Here is an 18,748-nt window from a genome sequence, read left to right as displayed (position 1 = left end):
GGCGGGGGGTGGGGGGTGTCCCCTCCTGGACAGGATGGGGGTGGGAGCTGGATGCAGCCTAGCATGCGAAGCAAACCTGGCCCGTGGCAGCTGCACCGGCACCCCACATCCCCACCGCGGCTGACCTGGGGCCGGGGCCCCTCTGTAGGGGACTGCCCCGGGCATTGCTCGACCTTCAGCCACACCCCTGACCTCCGCCCGTTAGGTGCAGACATCCCTCCCTGCTGGGTGCCTGGGCATCCCCGGGGGAGCGAATCACCCACCGAAAGCCCCTGGGTGGGGCGTCAGAGAAAACAGTGAGTCAAACAGAGGAAGTCGTCTGAGCGGGTCAGTGCGCAGCTCACAGGTGCGAAAGACACGTCGAAGGGCATTTATTTGGGACATCAAAGTTTTGCTACAGTAAAGGAAGCCAAAACAGAAATCACTTTGGGGTTCTAGGGCTGGCAAAGGATTTTTCTGGATGTAGAATGAAGTTAGCGTGACTCCTACTGATTGTGCCCGGGCTTGTCCATCTTATGGGGCAGATTTAGGGCAGGTGGGCTTTAGTTTGTCCTGGGTCAAAGGTAATGAACTAGGGGCTTGATTGGCTCTCTGAGGCAACTGCCTTGTGGGGATTTCAAATTTCAACAGATAGGAAACTCCAGAGGGCGTGGGTTTCCTTGGTGCTGAGGGGCCCTCAGGGTTTTTTCCCTATACAATTTTTTCACAGCCTTGGGTTTATTTTCTGGGGCCGCAGCCTGGCCCAGGCTCTTTGGGTGTTGGGGCCTGCGGAGAGGGTGGCTGTACCCCCTGCTGTACTCCCCGCTGTACCGACTGAGTCACAAATATTTGCTGGGCGTTCCTTTGGGGTGAAGTGGGTTCCATGGCCCTGGGGTCAGGGACCTGAGCGGGCTGAGGTTTCTGAGTTTAGTTTGGGGGCTCCTCTGGTGGTTTGGCTTTGTCCTGGTTCTCCAGTTTAGTCCCACCCTGGACTCAGATGCTGGTTACTTCTCCAGCCCAGAGTGGGCAGGGGATTTGTCCGAGGCCTTACGGGGCGTAGGGCAGAGACTGTGCAAGGTCAGAGGTTGCCTGAAGTGCTGGCCCAGCCACGTGGGAACGGACCCGACATGCTGTGGCGGGGACTGTCCACAGAGCACGCGGTCAGTGAGCCGGCCACCAGCCAGCCAGCCTCAGACACCGCAGCCTCCTGTTTCTTGAGCTGCAAAACCTGCACTGCTGCAGCCGGTCTCACTGCTCGTGGATCCCGTATTTGCCAATTCACTTACTCACAAAAATTTGTCTGCAACCCCAAAATCCGTCTGCACTGTTGTTTCACAGTCACTCGCAGACATATGCAGAGGAGCAAAATAACCAGGGTTCCCCGACGCGCATGGCCCCGTCTAAGGCACGTTCTGCCTCCTTGTGTCTTACTGTAAATGAGAGTCCTTTTTGCGGTGTATTTAGTGCCACATTTTTCACATTTTTGTGCTTTCTTGTGGGTGATCTGGCTGTTTAAAACAGCCCCCACGCGTGGCGCTGCAGTGCTGTCCAGCATTCCCAAGTGCAGGAAGATGCAACATGCCTCACAGAGAAAATGTGTGCGTTACATGCATTTTGTCCAGGCACGCGCTGTAGCTCTGATGGCCGTGAGTTCAATGTCAATGAATCAGCAACATGTATCATATCAGGCATCTTGAAACAGAAACACATGCAAAACAAGATTCTGTGTTGATCAGCATGTGATTTCCCCCGGGGCAAAGGTTCAGGATTCGCTAATTCAGGGCTCCCAGCAACTTCAGAGCCCCTCACTACAGCCACTAACGCGGACAGACTGCACGTGCGTCTCTCCTTACGTTATGAAATGCCATTTTCTTTCTAGAGCAGCTCAGTCTTCAGTGAAAAACATTCACTTTCAATGATGTATTTGCATTTTACCACTTTGTTATGTCTCCTGAAAATGTCTTCTCGGGAAGTGGTCTTTCCTCCCCCTTTAAACAAGGGATTTTAAAAATGATTTGCAACATTTGTAAAAGTAATTTGCATTTTGTCCAGGACCTTCGTTTCTCTTGTGAACACATTTCCAAATTTAAAGTGCAAGTTGTCAGGAAAATTGGATTTAATTTCTAAAAGGTCATCTTGGCGTTGACTTCTTTTTCTCACCTCGCACCAAATAGTCCTGCTGGGAAAAGGGGATTTACTTGTCCTGCTGCTGAAGAGAGAAGAACGTGCTCTGTGGGGTGCAGTGGGGAGGGGACAGGTTCTGGGTGGGGATTCGGGGTCTCCCTTACCCCCAGACCTGAGAATGACGTGTTTCCTCCTCCTGTGTCCTGATCTACAGGCTGCAGGGGGCTCGCTGGTGCCTGCAGGGCCTGGGGAGAGGGCTCAGGTACAAGGGCTGGTCGGGCCGGAGACCCCCGCCGCTCTGGGGCTCCTGACCTGGTGGGGATGCAGGCCCAGGGCTGCGGCTCTTTGGAGATTTCCAGGGTGCTCCCTGGCCTCCTGGTTCAGGTTCTAGAACATTCCTTCAAGCAAGACAGGCAAGTTTCTAGATTCTCATTTTGCTGAGGAAGAACCCAGGTGTCCCCACTGCCAGACATCCCCGAGGACGGCTGGGGGGCCATCTGCTGAGTGGACAGGGGAGGGGCTCCCCGGTGCGTGAAGGGGCCCACGGGATGCTCCCCCTCTGCGAGTTTGTCCCTGAGTCGTTGGGACCCTCTGGCTGCTTGTTAAAATGCAGGTTCCGGGCCTCATGCCAGACCCCAGAAGGGGACCCCTTGGGCTGGGGCCCGGGAACGAGCGACGACCAGCGGTTGTGCTGCGTCATGCACGTGCGGCGGGAGGCCCCTGGGCGTGGCCGGTCAGGGTGTCAGCATCGCCGTCCACCGTCCGTCGCAGGGCTGCGGACGTGCTGGCGTCCGTCGCAGCTGCCTCTGTGCTCATGCAGAAGGGGCAAGGCTGATCGGGGAGCGGCGAGCCCGGCCGCAGTCCTGGGGGGTGGGAAGAGGCACCCCAACAGAGAAAGCTGGGGACGCGTGGGCGCGGGCGGGAACGAGAAGGGAGGCTGTGACATCGCGTGCAGAGTGTGGGTTAAACATGACGTCACTCTAGAAAGACAGACGATGTCCCGCTCAAAACAGTTTCCTCGGTGAGCTGCCCGTGCCCCCTGTGCGGAGGGGACCCCGGTCCAGTCCGCTCGCCGGACACTTTCCAGGCCCCTGAGCACTGAGTGCTCTCTGGCCAGCCCTGCGCCCAGGCTCGGGACCCCCAGGGTGCGGGTGGATGAGTTTGGGGAGCGGGGGCATTGCAGATAAGGCAGCGACGGGGTCATGAAAGAGTGGGGGGGGCAGGGTGTGGCTGGACGCCGGGGTGGCCTCTCGAAGGGGGGTGGCTTCTGAGCTGGGACCCAGATGCTGAGAAGGGGCCTGTGGGGTTCTGGGCGAAAGGGCAGCTTCCCAAGCCAGGAAGCCGCACTGTGGAGATGGGGGGATAGGGGAGCTGGTGGCACACACCCGAGGCCTTGCGGACCATGGTGAGGAACTTGGGGTCACCCTACATGTCTTGGGGCCCTGGAGGGAGGGCCTCTGACAGGGAGGTGCCATTGTCAGGCGGACGGCAGGGGTGTGGGGCGTCCCAGGGCCGAGGCGCAGATGGCTCAGACGGGGAGCGGGAAGGAGCCCTGGGTAGTGGGTGTAACTGGGGCGGAAAATGCAGGATTTGCTGAGCACAACCACCTGCTGATCCCCTTGGAGTTGGGTGACCCCTGCGTCGTGCACCCCCGGGGACCCCTGAGCACCTGTTTTGTGGGGGGCACCTGCAGCCTCCCAGTCTGTGTGCTCTGCCACCCCGTCCTGGCTGTGAGGATCCGCGGGGTGGGCCGGTGCCCTGCTCTCCCCTCTCGCTTCCCCTGAGGGCCGGGCGCTCGTGGGCCTTGTCCTGACAGCCAGCCGAGGTCAGCGCAGAGCCCAGTGAGCTCAGAGTGAAGCCAGGCTTGGGGAGCATGGCAGGGCCCGGGGCCCATCAGGCTCTCCAGAGTCAGCCGCCAAACCCCACCCCATCCAGGGGTCCCATGTCCCCGGTTATTCCAGGGTGCAGGGGCTGGAGGGTGGGAGCCAGGTGAGGGGCCCCTCGCGTCCCTTAGCCTGCTTGGCAGGGGTGGGCGGGCTTCCCACACTAACTCATTTCCCCCAGGTGCTGGCAGCAGGGCCGTGGGGACCCTGCGCAGGGTGTGGAGAAGAGGGTGCTGTCCCCATTTGCTGTGACTTGAGTTTCCCACGTTGTTTTCCTTCTCTGGGCTCGAAGTGGCTGCCGGCAAAGTGAAGGGAGTGGGACCCACTGACCCCAGGACAAGCTTCCTGGGCTTGTCCTCCCAGACCTGGGCCCTCCCCGGTCCCCGGCCCCCCGCTCCCTTCAGGGCCCCCCACACACCCTGCCTGGGACCCCCTCACCCCTGGCCGTGCACCAAGAAGCCACCCTGGCTAATTGCTGCGTACCCAAAAGGGAACAGCCACACGAAGGGGCAGAGGTGGGACCTCTGCTTGGTGGCCTCTCCCCAGGCCCCTCGCAGGGCTGTCTCCAGGGGGTCTATCCCCTTCTAAATTAGGGCGGCTCCACCCCTGACATGTGCAGGAGGGGGAGGCCTTCTGGACCCGGGAGGTGTGGGGGGAGCGCTGGCCAATCCTTGTCAGGACCTGGTGGACCCTCTAGCGAGTGCGGGAGGTAGGGAGAGACCAAGGGACTGGCGAATTCCTTTCCCACCTGGAGAAGGAGCTGCCCGGTCACTCCTGCGCTGCTGCTGTGTGACCTCAGGCAAGTCGCTCGGCCTCTCTGAGCCTCAGTCTCCTGGAAAGTGGCTGGAATGCTGACAGGCACAGCTGCTCCAAGCCCAAAGGGGCGTCAGCTCGGTGGCACACCCCCTCCATGCTGCTCAGCCCTAGGCTGTCCGTTCTTAGCCCTCAGGCCCTGTGGTGGCCTGACCCCCTGCGCAGGATGGGTGGCCGGGGGCCTGGCACATGGCGGCCCCGAGAGTGTGCTGCAGCACCTCCACCAGCGCCTGCCCGCCCGCTGGGGACAGACAAAAGCCACAGATCGCAGCTGCGCCCTCCACCCCCCACCCCCGGCCACGGGCAGGTCCGGGCTTGCCTGCTTGGGCACTGCCAGCCGGGGACGCTCGGATCACCACGCCCCCTCGCCAAGGGCCCAGGAGACTGGCCCAGGGGAGGCGCCTCCTCCGTCCGGGTGGGGGACAAGGAGGGTGGGCTCGGGACCCCTCAATACACTTCAGGGCAAGGGTCCCCAGGGGTGCCCTGGCCGGGCTGCCACCTCCCCCCTCCTCCTGGGTGGCCAGGACTGCTGGGGGTGGGCACGAGGCTTTCAGCAGAGGCTATGGGTGGAGTCCAAGAGCAGGGGCCCAGGGCACCAGGATACGGGCACCCACCATCCCGGGGACCCCCTCTCCGGGGACCCCCTCTAAGTGTGGAGGGCGGACATCATTTTGACCCCACACTCCAGTTACCAAGCAGTTTCTCAACTGCGCCCCTCCGGCCTCGTGTGGGGCCACAAGTGCTTTCATTTTAATGTCCCGGAGGAGGAACCTGTGGTTCAGGCAACGGCTGGGTGGCGTCACCCCCAACCCCTAACCCCGCTTGGCTCCCAGCCCCCGGGGTGCCCCCTGCACTTGCCGTGCCCAGGCCCTGGGTATTCGGGAAGTCCCCAAAACCAGCCGTGAGCCCCCAGGGCCAAGCATGGCGCACAGCCCACGGCGGCGTCCACCCCGCGTCCTCCAGTGCTCATTAAGCAGCAGGCGCTGTGAAGACGTGGACTGGCGCTCACAGGGCCCCCCGCTCACGCTCCTCCTGCTCAGGGCACCCCCGTCCTGGATCTGAACTCGGGGCTGCCCGCTGCTCCCCCACCCAGCGAGGAGGACGGAGGAGAGAGGAGACAGGAAGGAGGATGTACTTTCCCAGGTGCTCACGGGTCCTTCTGGGCATGTGCTCTTTCCTCCTTCGCAGAGTGACCACCCTCGGGGGGCCGTGGCGGGGGAGACAATGTCCCGGTCCACCTCCACCGACGAGGGAGCCACGTTTGAACACCTCTGGAGCTCCCTGTGAGTATTTCCTCTGACTGGGCCAGAACAGGAGGGGCAGGCCCAGGCTGGACCCTGGGCTAGCCTCAGCCAACTGCCCTCCCCACAGGATGACTGGGCCGGACAGGAGGGGCAGGTCCTGGCAGGGACCCTGGGGGGCCTCGACCACCGTCCCCACACTGGCTGGGAGGGGCGGGCAGGGGTCTGCTGCCTTCTCCTGGGCACAGGGCCAGGACCCAGGCTCTGCCTTGGACCCCCTCCTGGGAGGGGGCGGGTCCAGAAGAGGTCTGGGGGCACTGACCAGAGAGGGGGGCAGGGGAGGGGGGCAGGAGGTGGGAGCCCAGGGTGGGCAGGAGGGGAGGGGAGGCGACGGACCCAGGCTTCCTGGTGCAGGGGATGTGGGCCCTGGGAGAAGCCAATGGCTCCTCTCACGCCCTGGGCGGGGGGTCGGGGGTCACACCCTGTCGGGGCTGACGGCTTCCGTCTCCTCTTCCCGGCCCAGGGAGCCGGACAGCACCTACTTTGACCTCCCGCAGTCAAGCCGGGGGAGTAACGAGGCAGTGGGCGGTGCGGCGGCCGACATGGATGCCTTCCACCTGCAGGACATGGCCACGTCTGTCATGGTGAGTGGGGCACCCTCTGCGGAGGACGGGGGCTGCGGATGTAAATGTGAACTGACCTGACTCGGAGCCCAGCAGAGCCGGGAAAGGGCTCTCGGATGTGCTGCTTCCCCTGGGAGTTTCTCAGGACTTTACAAATTGCAAAGTAGGAAATATATCGGCTCATGTAACTGTAAGTCCAGTGTAGGGGTGGCTTCAGGCATGGCTGGATCTAGGTATAGGAATCGCTTCAGGCATGGCTGGATCTAGAGGAAGGAAGGGCTTCAGGCACAGCTGGATGCAGGTACTCAAACAGCTGCCTCTCTTTGACCCTTGCCCTGCTTTCTCCTGTGGCGTCTTTGTTCTTAGGCAGCCTCTCCCCTCGTGCTGGAGGGTACCAGGCTCCACCAGCATCCCCCCAGCCGTGGAGAGGACCTGCCTTTTCCCCTAGTCCAGCAGACCCGCCTCTCCTTGGTCTGAACGTGGTTGTGTGCCCATCTCTGAACCACCCTGTGCCCCGGTGGCCTGGGTCATGGGGTCCCCGCCCCCTGGAGCAGGGACAGGCTGGAATGGAGTGGAGCCGGAAGGAGGCGTGAGAAGTTGTTTCCAGAGGAAGGGAGCCTGGCTGGGGGCAGGCGGCAGCCACCGAGCCCCCCCCCCCACCCTCCTGATGGGCTCCTCCTGCCCTCCCTGCTGGAAGGAGCAGGGGCACGAGCAGCTCTGCAGTGCCTCAGCTTCCAGGCGGCCAGGCCCCCACCCTCTTGGGCCATCCAGGCCCTGGCTGTGCCCAGAGCTGGGCTGGCAGGTGGCAGCACCCACGGAGGGTATCCGCACCCTGGCCCAGGGAGGCCCAGCCCTGCCTGCTGCCCCCAGCGCCCTCCCCTGTGGTCATGGGGAGCCCAGCCCCGGCCCTGGTGGGCCCTGCCGCAGCCCCCACCCCGACCCCCAGGCTGCCCAGGTCTGCCCACGAGGCTTGTTGCCGAGGGCCCAGGGTGTCTCAGGTGACTCTTGTCCAGGGAACTGTGCTAAGCACCGGAGGGAAAACAAACCCCAAACTGAACAGGGACATATCAGGCAAGAAGGGGCCAGCATGGAGGCAAAGCGGGACCCTTGGCCCCCCGGACGGTGGCTGTGCTGGCTTCGGAGTGGCCCGGAGTGGCCCGGGGAGGGCTCGCTGATATCCAGCATTGGGCATCGGGCCGGCAGGAGGGAGACCGTGCGGGCAGCCCTGGGGCCTGGGAGGGCATGGTGGCCCAGCCTCCGCCTTCCTGCCTGAGCCCCCTCCCTGAGAACCCCCATCCCAGGTCCTTGCTCGCCCCCACCCAGCCCAGTCCGAGGCATTCGGGTGGGGTGGCTCACCCACCTCGGGCATCTGGGGAACAGTGCAGGGTGGGAAGGAGAAAGCGGGGGCCCCCGTGTCCTCTGCTCTGGCAGCCAGTGTCCCCTCCTGGGAACCCCTCAGGCTGGGTCTGGGGGCTGTGCTTCCTCGGAAGCTGTCCACGTTCAGCCCTTTCCTGCCCCATCTTACAGGTGAGGGAGCTGAGGCACGGGCTGGGAAAGGGTGGGTGGGTGTGCCAGTCTGTGTAGTTCTAGAACATTCCCCCCGGGCCAGGGCCCGTCCCTCAGGCCCTCCCTGGACCCTCCCTGAACTGCCGGCGGCTCTCAGGGGAGGGTCCTGCCTTCACCTCCCAGGCCCCCGTGGACATCTGCGGCCCCTCTTGGCTCCCAGAGGGCGAGCCCCTGAGTGCAGACGTGCAGGATGTCTGTCTGTCCCAGAAGCTGTTTCACACCCCTGAGAGGCCCCATCCCCCATGTCAGAAGGGGCGTCCTTGGCTCGGGGAGGTGGGGGGCAGGTGGGGTCCCCTGGGGGTGGGATGTGCTCCCCGCCCTGCTCAGTGGGGTGTCTGCTGCCCAGAGGTCTGGGCCTCGCCTGAGGGATGCACCAGCTGCCCCCAACCCACCAGGGGTCCTGAGGGTGGGGCCTGGCACCCCCGCAAACAGGACACCCGACCTGTCAGGCAGCCACCTGCTCCCAGTACAAGCCCCAAGTGCCCAGGGGCTTGCTCCATGGAGCTGGGGATTCTTGGGGGAGCAGGATGGCCGGGGGGACAGTGGGGCACTTAGCCTGGGCCTGGGAACTGCCATGAGAGCCGCAAGATGGCCGAAACCCACCGTGACGCCTCACAGTAGCCTGGGCAGCAGTGGGTGGCCATCGTCAACCTGCGGTGAAGGGACTGGCTTGGGGTGGTCACAGGGGCTGGGGGTTGGGTACACTGGCCGCAGAGCCTGATGCTCGCTCCCTGCCACTGAGGCCCTGCCACTCTGACCTCCAGGGGCCTGGAGGGGGCCGGAGGGGTGTGCTGGAGCCGAGGGGGTGGGGACCCCGAGCAGGAGCTGGAGGGGGGGTCTGGAGGGAGCTCAGGGGTGCTGGAGCGGAGCACTGGAGCTGGGGTGGTGGGGGACCTGGAGGGGGCCCTGAGGGAGCTGGGGGGGTCCTGGGGTGGGGGTGCACCCAGGGAGCCTTGGTTGGACTGAACTGGGAGGTGGAGGGCAGGCAAGCCCCCAGGGCACCTGCAAGGACCCTGTCCCCCCGGAAGCTCAGTGCTGGGGAGCACCTGGCCCTGCGTGGTGGGCCTGAGTGTCTGCCCCGTGCCCCCGTCACCCCCTTTCTGCCCATCTACAGGTAACAGGGACTGCGCTCGCCTTGGGGCTGGGTCCCGACCTAGCCCCACCTCTGGGCTGGTGACCTGGGCTGGTGGCCTCGGGCTGTCTCGTGTTCCCCGGCCCCGTCAGCCCTGCCGTTGGGAACCGAGGTCAAGGGCCCCCTCTGCCCCCGGGCGTGCTTGCCGGGTGCCCCCACCTGCCCCTTCCAGACCCCTGCCCTCCTCCAGAGGCAGCACCCCACCCCGGCTTGCTCTGCCCTCTGTGCTGATAGGCTGTTGGCCCCTATCTGCCCAGCCCGGGCAGGGGGCTCAGCCCCATTTCTCCTGGAAAGGGGCGTGGCTCAGGCAGGCCCAGCTCTTATGGGGTACTGTCCGCCATCCCCCCCATACCTCATCTGCATCAGGCTTCCCGTCAAATCAGGCAGAGCCCTTCCCATCAGCTCTGTGGTTTCCTGAGCAATATCTCCGCCACAGTCAGAAGACGTAGCTGTGAGGACCCCCTGGAGCCCCGGGACCCATGCCCTCGTGTCCCCCCGTCTCTGCGCCTCGCTGTGAATTTGGGGTGACCAGGCCGTGTGGGGCCTGCGTGCAGGGTACGGGGCACCCACCACCCAGCCCTGCGGGAGGGGCCGGGCCTCGGGCCTCAGGCCTGGGACTGACACCCCCTCTGTCACCTGGGCCCTGCAGAGGGAGCTGAGCTGGAAGGGACTGGGCAGCAGCCATTGGTCCATAGGGCTGGTGGGGAGCCTCTGAGGGAAGCCGAGTGCAGCCCCCCAGGCGGGCCGTGAGAACAGTCAGCCGCCGTGTTGTGGGGGCTCTGAGGCCAGATGGGGCCCAACCCCACCCCTCCCCTTCCTGGCTGTGTGAGCGGCCCTTGGTGAGACCTCCGGTTCCTGGTCTGTACGGTGGGGCGCGAGCGGATCCGAGTCCCGAGGCTGGAGCCTACCGTGTGGCCCGGTGCACAGGGAGCACGTGACAAATGCTGGGTGAGCTGGCGAGGGCAAGGGGCCCAGTCCCAGAGGCTCCTCCCCAGCACACCTGCAGCAGCGGCGCCCACCACCCCCAGCCCCAGAGCCAGGGCCCACGTCACGCCTTCCTCCTGGGCCCGGCCTGGGGGATGCTCGCCCTCAGGGTTGGCCTTTGGCTCAGGTGGTCCAGCCCCCCCGGGGGTCTCCCCTGAGCACAGGCCCCTTTCTCCACATGGAGGAGGCCTGCTGGGATGCGCATCCCGTGGGATCAGGTGCCGGTCGGCTGAGGCCAAATCTAAAGGGCCGTGCCCAAGAGTGACCCAACCCTGGACCTTGTGGGGCCTGGAGGGTGCAGTCGGGGGGCTCGTGGGGGTTCTGGAGGTGCCCAGGCCCCCACCCCACCCCAGACTGTGGGTAGCACGTGCAGGACCAAGCACCCCCCAGGGAGCGGCAGTGGCGCACCTGACAGGCTGGGGGGCAGGAGCTGGGGGCGGGAGGCTGCACCCACTGCTGGGAGCCAGGCAGACCCTGCCGAGAGCCTCCCGAAGCCCCTGCCCGCCTGACGCTCTGACGGTTCAGGAGGAAGGAGGGGGCGTAGGAGATGGCAGAGGGAGCGCAGGCAACCCCTCCCCACCAGCCTTTCCGAGGCTCCCCTGCCCCTGCCTCAGGCAGCCCTCCCCGCAGCCGCCGGGGCCCCCTCCCGCCCCTCTTCCCGCCGCTGCTGGCGCCGCGGTGACAGCAGCTGTCGCGGACAGGTGGCCGTGGGGGGGGGGGGCACCCCGCCCAGGGCCCGCAGGGGACCGCAGCCGTTAGAACCGTGGGCTCAGGTATTAGGGAGAGGCGAGACCCCTGAGGGCCCACAAGGCGTGTCTCCCGGCTTTGGGGAGGGGGCCCTGCTCCCCAGGCCCGGAGGAAGGGAGGGCACAGGCCCTGTCTGCACACTCGGGGGAGTTGGAACAGTCCGGAATAGTCAGGAAGCCCGTCCAGCCCAGACAAGGGCACAGGGGCGCGGAGGCAGGGGGGAAGACGCCTCCCTCCCGAGGGGGGTCTGCAGCTCCAGGAGGGGCGGGGCCAGCCCAGGAGCAGGGGGTCCCAGCTCACCGTGGTCCACTCCGCCACCCCACAGCCCACCCACCACCAGCGCTGGGCACCTGGGCCGCCCCTGCGAGGTGGGACAAGGCCACCGGCCCAGCAGGGCCATCGGATGGCACGTGCTGAGTGTGGCACTGCGCTAATGCCCAGGTGCCCAGGAGTCAGCGCCCCCACCCCACCGTCCCAGCAATCGCCGTCCGGGAGGAAGCCGCTGAGGGCTGAGCCGAGAGGGGCCCTTTCCCGGGGACAGAAGCTCCCAGCCCCCTGACCCGTCCTCCAAACCACCAGGAAGTCGGTGCTGCTCTGGGGCAGAGGCTGTGTCGTCCAGAGGCCCCAGAGTGTGGGGACAATGCTAGTTCTCAGGCCAGGGTCCATGCTCCTCCCCATTGTGGTGTGCATGGTGGGGGCTCAGCTCCTCTGCCTTCTGTGCTCCCACCAGGGTGAGGCACCTCTCCAACCTGCCCTGGCCTCCCACTGGGTGGCCTCCAGCCCAGGGCACACCTGCGGGGCCAGCTTCCCCTTGGCCCAGCCTTGGGCCCTGCAGGCCAGAGGTCAGGAGCACAGAGAATCCTTCAGCCTTCTCTGTGCCTGAGGTCACCGTGGAGCCCAGACCGTCCTCTGCCCGAGGTCTTTGCCGGATTCCAGACCCCTCGAGGCCCTCACTCCCCGGGCGTATTTGTCAGCTATGCTGCATGACAAATGAGCATGAACTTGGCAGCTTAAAATGAAGCCCGTTTACTGCCTTCCGGGTTCTGGGGTTGGGGTCCAGCGTGTCCTCACTGGGGCCTCTGCACAGGGCCTCACAGGCTGCGGGCAGTGTCGGCCGGGGCTGCCGCCATCTGAGCTTGGCCCCCTTCCAGGCTCTGGCTGTTGCAGGGTTCTGTTCCTTGCAGCTGCAGGACCGAGGCCCTGCTTTCTCACTGGCTGTCAGCCTGGGCCCCTGTTCTCAGCTCCTGGGGTCCGCCATGTCCCGGCGGTCTGACTTCCGGCTGGGGCCCTTCTCCCACGTCAAACCTCTCCACCTCCTTCTCGGGGCTCGCCTGATTAGGCCTGGCCCACCCGGATGCTCTCCCTTTGGATCTACTCGGCGCCCACCCATTAGAACTCTAACCATGGGCGCCACCCATCACACTCACGGTCAAGGGGAGGGGGTTCTGCAGGGCATGGGCCTGGGGGGTGGTCTCAGTCTCCCACACTTGGGCGTCTCCCATGGACCCAACCTGGAGTCTCTCACCCCGTCACATTCTTTGTCCCTTTTGTCCACTCTCTCCACACCACCTTTTGGTTATTTGCAAACCCGACGCCATTAAGGAAACAACTGCTTTCCCCGGGGTGACCCTGCACTGAGAGCCTCACCTGGTTTCTGTCCCTTGGCTGGGGAGGGGCTCTGTCCCAGGGAAGGTTTGTCCAGCATCACACGCTGCCATGGCAGGTACGGTTCGAACCCAGGGCCCTCCCTCCCTTCTCCTACCTGGCCTGGGGGGTCCAGCCAGCGCCTCCTCCCCACCCTTCGGGGGACCCCGCCTTTGGAAAGCAGATGCTCCCTACCCCCCCCCCCCAGAACCTCCTAGGAGCAAGGCTCAGCGACACCCCCTGGGCTGCACTGACCCACAGGCCCTCCTGTGTGCATGGTGGGCTTCACACCTGGGGTGGGCTGGGGCCCGGGCTGCAGCATCCCAGGCAGGGGGTCATCTTGGAGGCCACCTCCCACCCCAGGCCCTCTGGCCTCAGCACTCTCCAGACCCCTCCAGGGTTTCCCTGTAGATCCCCTTTGTGACCACTTGTCCACAAAACTGCCTCCACTTTTCCCTGTTTTCACAATGAGCGACGTAGGCCATGTGGGGTTGTGGGGTTCAAGAACGGGGGCCAAGCTTGCAGGACCTACGCCCCTGGACCCTGGGGCCCCTGGGCCGGGGTCTCCTGTCCCATTCCCTCGGGGAACAGCCCTGGGGCACATCTCCTCATGCCTATGGTGGGCACAGGGTGGGCAAGGCCTCCAGGCGCCCCTCCGGCAGACCCAGGCCCAGCTGCTCCAGCTGTTCGGGAGACGGAGGGGGTTTGGGAGATGTGGCAAGAAGAGGAGTCTCTGTGCCGTCTTTCAGCACCTCCCTGCTGTTTACGCTGCTGCTGGGGCTGTGGGGCTGTGCTCTGGGGACTGGGGCCCTGTCGGTCCACACACCCCGTTGCAGGAGCTGTATTTGTTGTTACCCTGCCCTGCCCACCCCCAGGGGTCCAAGGGGCTGAGGCCCCTTATGCCAAGGCTGGCTGACACGGAGCTGGGGTGAGGCTCCCCAGGGAGGGAGGGAGGGGCCCTGACCCCATGCAGCCCACAGCTGGCCAGGCCGCAGCTGCAGGCCGGGGTCCTCCCAGGCCCCTCCATTTCCAGGGCAAGAGCAGGGCATGGCCGGCAGCTGCCCGGGCATGGGCTGGCAGCCTCTGGGCCCCGGGTTTGCCGGTTCAACCTGCTGAGTGGAGCCTTGGCTGCTCATTCCTGTCCCCAGGCTCCCCGTGGTTACAGGGCTGCGGTCTGCCATGGGCCCTGTGGGGTGGCCCCACTCTCTGGGGGACCCCCAAGTTCCCTGGTCAGGAGGGAGGCCCTCTCCACCGGGGTTGCCACGGGTCCCTCAAGGCGGCAGCACTTTCCCTGCCCTTTGGGGTGGCCCAGCCTTGCGCACCCAGGTCTCCAGGGCCGAGGGGCCCCCCTCGTGTGCTGTGAGTAGAGGCTGCTCACAGGGATGGATCCCCATGGTCCCCAAAGCTGTAGCTGGGGGCTTCTCGAGAGGGGCCGGGGTGGGGCCGAAGGATGGAGCCGCCGCCCCCTCTCTCCGCGGCTCCTTGGTGCGCTCCGACGTGTCATTGGGCAAGCTGAGGCCTGCCCCGGCTGCGATGAATAGTCATGAGGAATAAAGGGGGTGGGCCGCGGGTTTTGTTGTTAGATGCGGCAGGTTGGCAGAATTCAGGGAGAGGGGAGCCGCGAGAATGCCCGCACGCGACCCCCATGTCCCAGAGCATCCTCGGCCCCTGCCACCCTAGGCACCGCGCCGCTCCTGCCAGGACCCCCCCGCCGGGCGGCCGCGACCCTGCCCCTCCCCTCTCCGGCCCCCCGGCCCCATGCCCGTGCCCGTGGCGTGCCAGCTCGCCCGCGTGCCCGGACCCCCGCACACCTAACATGCTGTACGTCAGTGGCCCCATGCAGCACTTCACTGCGGTAGGTGCGACGCGTGCACCGGTTGATTTTGGGGACCCTGTTTCCCTCCGTCCTTCTCGGGGGTCTTGGCTGGGGGATTTCACCGTGGTGGAGGCGGCTCGCCGGGTTCCTCCAGCTGGGGTGGCTGGTTGAGTGCTCTGGGGGCGGGTACCGCGCAGATTCTGGGACACCTGCTGGTCCTGGGACAGCTCAGGGGACCGGCGCCCACTGGCCGGGCGAGGACCACCCTGGGGTCGCTGGGTGTGGGTTCTGATCGAGGGTGGCTGTGCTGGCTCGGGGGCTTCTGCAGCTTCTGGGCTGGTGGCTCTGCGCCGGCTCAGCATCCCCGAGCTGCCGTCCCCGGCATCCCCTGGGGGCTGCCTTTGCTCCCGGGGCTCGGGGTGCGCAGCTGTCACCGCCCTGAGCCGGGCCCTGCTCGCCTGGGAGCTGCTCACTTGCAGCGGTGCAGGAGCCCAGGCTGAGGTTTGCCACGAGCCAGTCCAGAGGCTTCCGTTGCTCCCTCAGGGCCAGGGCAGCGGTGGGCTGGCGGAGGGGTGGAGAGGGGGCTGCAGGGTGGGCTTGGTCCCCTGAACCAAACCCGTAGACCTGGGCTTGTTTCCAGGTGTGCTGGGCCCTGGGGGGTTGGGTCAGCAGCTGCTAATTGAGCGGGCCGTGTCTTGGGAGGCTGCTCCTCGCCATCATCTTCCTCACGGGGAAGCCACAGAGCAGGTCACTGGTGCCATGGGCCACGCTGGAGACACGGCAAGTGGACAGAGGGTCAGGACGGACAGTGGGACTGAGCCCAGGCTGTCCCCAAGCCCTGCCAGCTGAGGACAGGAGCTCGAGCAAAACTCGCAAAGATCTGGGGGTTTGGTTAGGGTGTGTGTGTACATGGGAGAGAGATGTGTGTTTCTGTGTGCGCAGATGTGTTTATGTGGGTGTGAACACCTGAGTGTGGGGTGGGTTAGAATGGGTGTGTGCACAGGTGTGTTTGAGTGATTGTGGTATGAGCGTGTGGGTACATGTATGTGTAGGTGACAGTGTGTGTTGTGGGTGTGTGCATGTGTGTTGCGGGGATGTGGGACTATGAGTATGTGCTTGTGTGTTGTGGAGGGTGTGGGTGTGCATGTGTGTTGGGTGTGTGCCTGTGTGTGTTGGATGTTGCGTGTGTGTTATGAGTGTGTGTGTGTGTTGGGTGCATGGGTGTTGGGACAGGTGTGTGTGTCTTAGGTACGTGTGTGTGTGTGTTGGGATGAGTGTGCGTGCATTTGTAAGTCTGGGTGTGTTCCCAGGCAAGGCTGTGGCAGAGTGCAGTGTGCGTGTGTGGTTGGGCATGTGGAGGAAATGTGGGTGACCGTCTACACTGCCTGACCGAGTGACGTCTACACCGCCTGACCGGGTCTCTGGCTCCGTGCACTGAAACTCGAGTCTGGAACGCAGCCACCTCTCCGCCCTGGCCGAGCCCACCTGGGGAAGGGCGTGGCCCAGCGTGAGAAGCTGCAGTAGCGGAGAGCAGGGCCTTCCCTTGCCCCCATCCCTCCCTTCTGTCATTCATTCACTCATGCCTTCACTCATTCATTCCCCCAAGACGCTGCCATCTGGCACCCCTGTGCAGCCTGGGGCCCTGGGGGAGCAGCCTTGCCCCCACAGAATGTGACACAGCAGCACGGGTGCCGGCGGCAGGGCTGCCTCCCTGGGCGGGGGTCCGGAACCAGAAGCCCCTGGGCCCTGGGGCCACGTCCCTGCCCTGCCCAGAGAAGCCGGGGTGGCAGGACATGGGAACTGCGTTTCCCCTGGAGTGAAGCCAGCAGGCCGGGACCCCCAGGAGGATGCAGCGAGTGGCGAGCAGGCGCCTTCCCGGGGCCCCCTCCCCAGCCGAGGCCGCCCCGCCATGGCCCCCCTGCTTTCCTGAGGCGCCCAGGAGGACCGAGGCTCATTGGTCAGTCACGCAGTCATTGATTTGCGCCCTGGCCGCATCAGCGGAGCCCCCACGCATCGGGACGCGGGCAGGGGGACGCGGTGCCCAGGCCGGCCGTGCTGGGGGCAGGGGGCTGCACCCTCCTAGTGTGTGGCCGGGGTCCCTGCCTGCCTGTCCCGCCCCTGGTGCCCCCGCACTGAATGAAAACACGGCAAGGGGGCAAGCGGCCCTGGGCCCAGAGCGTCTTCAGAGAAATGTGGAATGAGCAGAGTTGGCCCCAGGCAAGGGTGCCGTCCGTCTGTCCATCCGTCCTGTCTTTCCAGTGGGGGTGTGAGGGCTGTGCCGTGAGCCCATCCAGGTGCGGGAGGGCCGGGCCCCCACCAGGTCCCAGCGCTGTCAGCCGGAGAGTGTGGGTGCCGGGTCAGTCTTGGCTGTGGCTTTGGGCCTTGGTTTCCCTCTCTGGACTCGGGGTTGGGGCTGACCCTGCCCCACTCCCAGGGCCTCACGTCGGCTGGGGGGCTGCTCTTAAGGGCTCGGCCGTGCCCTCCCTCCCTTCACCGACCTCCCTCCCAGGAGCCGGCCGAGCACACCTGAGTCTGGGCTCCCACCTCTGGGGTCCGTCCACACCTGGACCCAGCCGCGACACCGAAGGGGCTCTTCCCAACAAGGGCGGACCCCCTGCCACAGCACAGGCCAGGCCCAGAAGCACCCTCAGACTGGGGAGCCCTGGAGACCACTCAGCCCCCGCCCGGGCCCGCACAGTGGGCACTGACCCCTGGCTTCTGGGTTCTCTGACTTCTCCAGACCGGAAACCCCCCCAACCTCCCAGATTGCAGGTTTCTTCTTTCAGGTGGGTGCCCAGGGACCCCTACCAGCCTCCCCGCTGGGTCACTGTTTTCAAAGTTTCTGTGCACCAGGCTGCCAGGCAGCTGGGCGCCGCCACCTCGTTTCGTCTTTCTCTGGGGAGGGGCTCGGGTCCGTCTTGGCTGCAGCTTCGTCCTCGTGAGCTGGGTCCTGAGGGATCATCCTGTCCTGTCCCCACGGTCCATCCATCCTGAGGCCCTTGCCCGCGGCTCGTTGCACACAGGTCATTTCTCAGGAGAGCAGGGCAGCTCGGCAGGAGAACGGAGAGCGTGTGCCGGGGTGGGGAGCTATGCGGGGCTGGGCCAGCCCCCCATTCCTGCAGAAGGTGCAGCCTCTGGGAAAGGCTTCGAGGGAAGCCTGGGTGGGAGCCAAGCGACATTTTCTGAGCCCCCACTGTGTTTGGGGTGCAGGGCTGGGGGCCACGAGGCAGGGCAGGGGGTGTCGCTGGTGCTTGGGCCATGGGTGCAGTGGGGGTGGCCGTCAGAGCCTACAGGGTTTGCCGAGGGGCAGATGTGAGGGAAGTGGGGTGCAGGGGACCCCGTGGTTTGCGCCCGAGCAAACAGGGTGGAGAAAGCTGCTGAGGGGCGGCTGCGGTGGACGCGAGGGCCAGGGCTGGGCTGTGCCAAGTTTGCGGTGCCCATTAGACCTCGTGCAGTGAGGGACGGCGGCAGAAAGGGGAGGAGGAGGAGAGCATGGGGCTCCTGACACCTGAGACGGGGTGGGGGGCACAACCCCTGCTGTGGAGCAGTATGGCAGGAGGGGTCTGGATGTGACCCCCGGGGCCTTGGGGGGACCAGGGGTTAGTGACCCCAACTCCCAACCCAGGAGCGTTCGGTCCATCAGGGGTGATGGTGTGAATAAACAAACGTGACAGGCAGAATCATCTGAGATGACAACGAAACGGGGTAATGTGGGGTGCTGCTTTGGAGGGTGGTGGGGAAGACCCCGCTGAGGGTGTGATCTCCTGCTAGACACCCAAACAGCAGGGGGCTTGGGGGTGGGGAGAGGTGGGGAGAGAGCGTTCCAGACGGGCACAGCCCCTGCAAAGCCGGGCCGGTCATGGCTGCTGGCCCTCCGGCCCTTCCCCACCTCCCCTGCTCTGCGTTTCGGGGCGCGGGACAGCCAGCCTGGGGCCCCAGTTCCGTGTCGGTGGCTTCCAGCGGGTCAGTCTGGTGGGAGGGCAGGAGGAGGATGGAGAAGTTGGGAATTCCAGCCCCTTCTCCGTGGCTCCAGCTCCTTCCTATGGTCCGTCGTTGCCCCGGCTTCCTCTGGGTGACCCGGCCTTTGACCTTGGATGCCCTCTGTGCCCTCTGCCCCCAGCCTGGGGTGGTGGCACTCTCAGCTGTTGCCCATTTCTGGGCCTGCTGCCACCCCTTTGGCTTCCTGCTCCAGGCAC

General features: G+C 65.2%; 1 protein-coding gene across 1 annotated transcript in view; it reads left to right on the top strand.

Annotated features, from left to right (window-relative positions):
• TP73 (tumor protein p73) overlaps window positions 1-18,748 on the top strand; it is a 60,913-nt gene that overhangs the window by 8,025 nt on the left and 34,140 nt on the right. The window contains exons 2-3 of the mRNA XM_037828704.1: window positions 5,988-6,082; window positions 6,564-6,684. Of these exons, the coding sequence (XP_037684632.1) occupies window positions 6,024-6,082; window positions 6,564-6,684 (180 nt within the window). The 5' untranslated portion in view covers window positions 5,988-6,023. The remainder of the gene's footprint in view (window positions 1-5,987; window positions 6,083-6,563; window positions 6,685-18,748) is intronic.

The sequence above is a fragment of the Choloepus didactylus genome, chromosome 2 (assembly GCF_015220235.1).
Source record: "Choloepus didactylus isolate mChoDid1 chromosome 2, mChoDid1.pri, whole genome shotgun sequence".
NCBI lineage: Eukaryota > Metazoa > Chordata > Mammalia > Pilosa > Megalonychidae > Choloepus > Choloepus didactylus.
The sequence above is the reverse complement of the archived record's forward strand: the minus strand, read 5'-3'. Positions and strand labels throughout refer to the sequence as shown.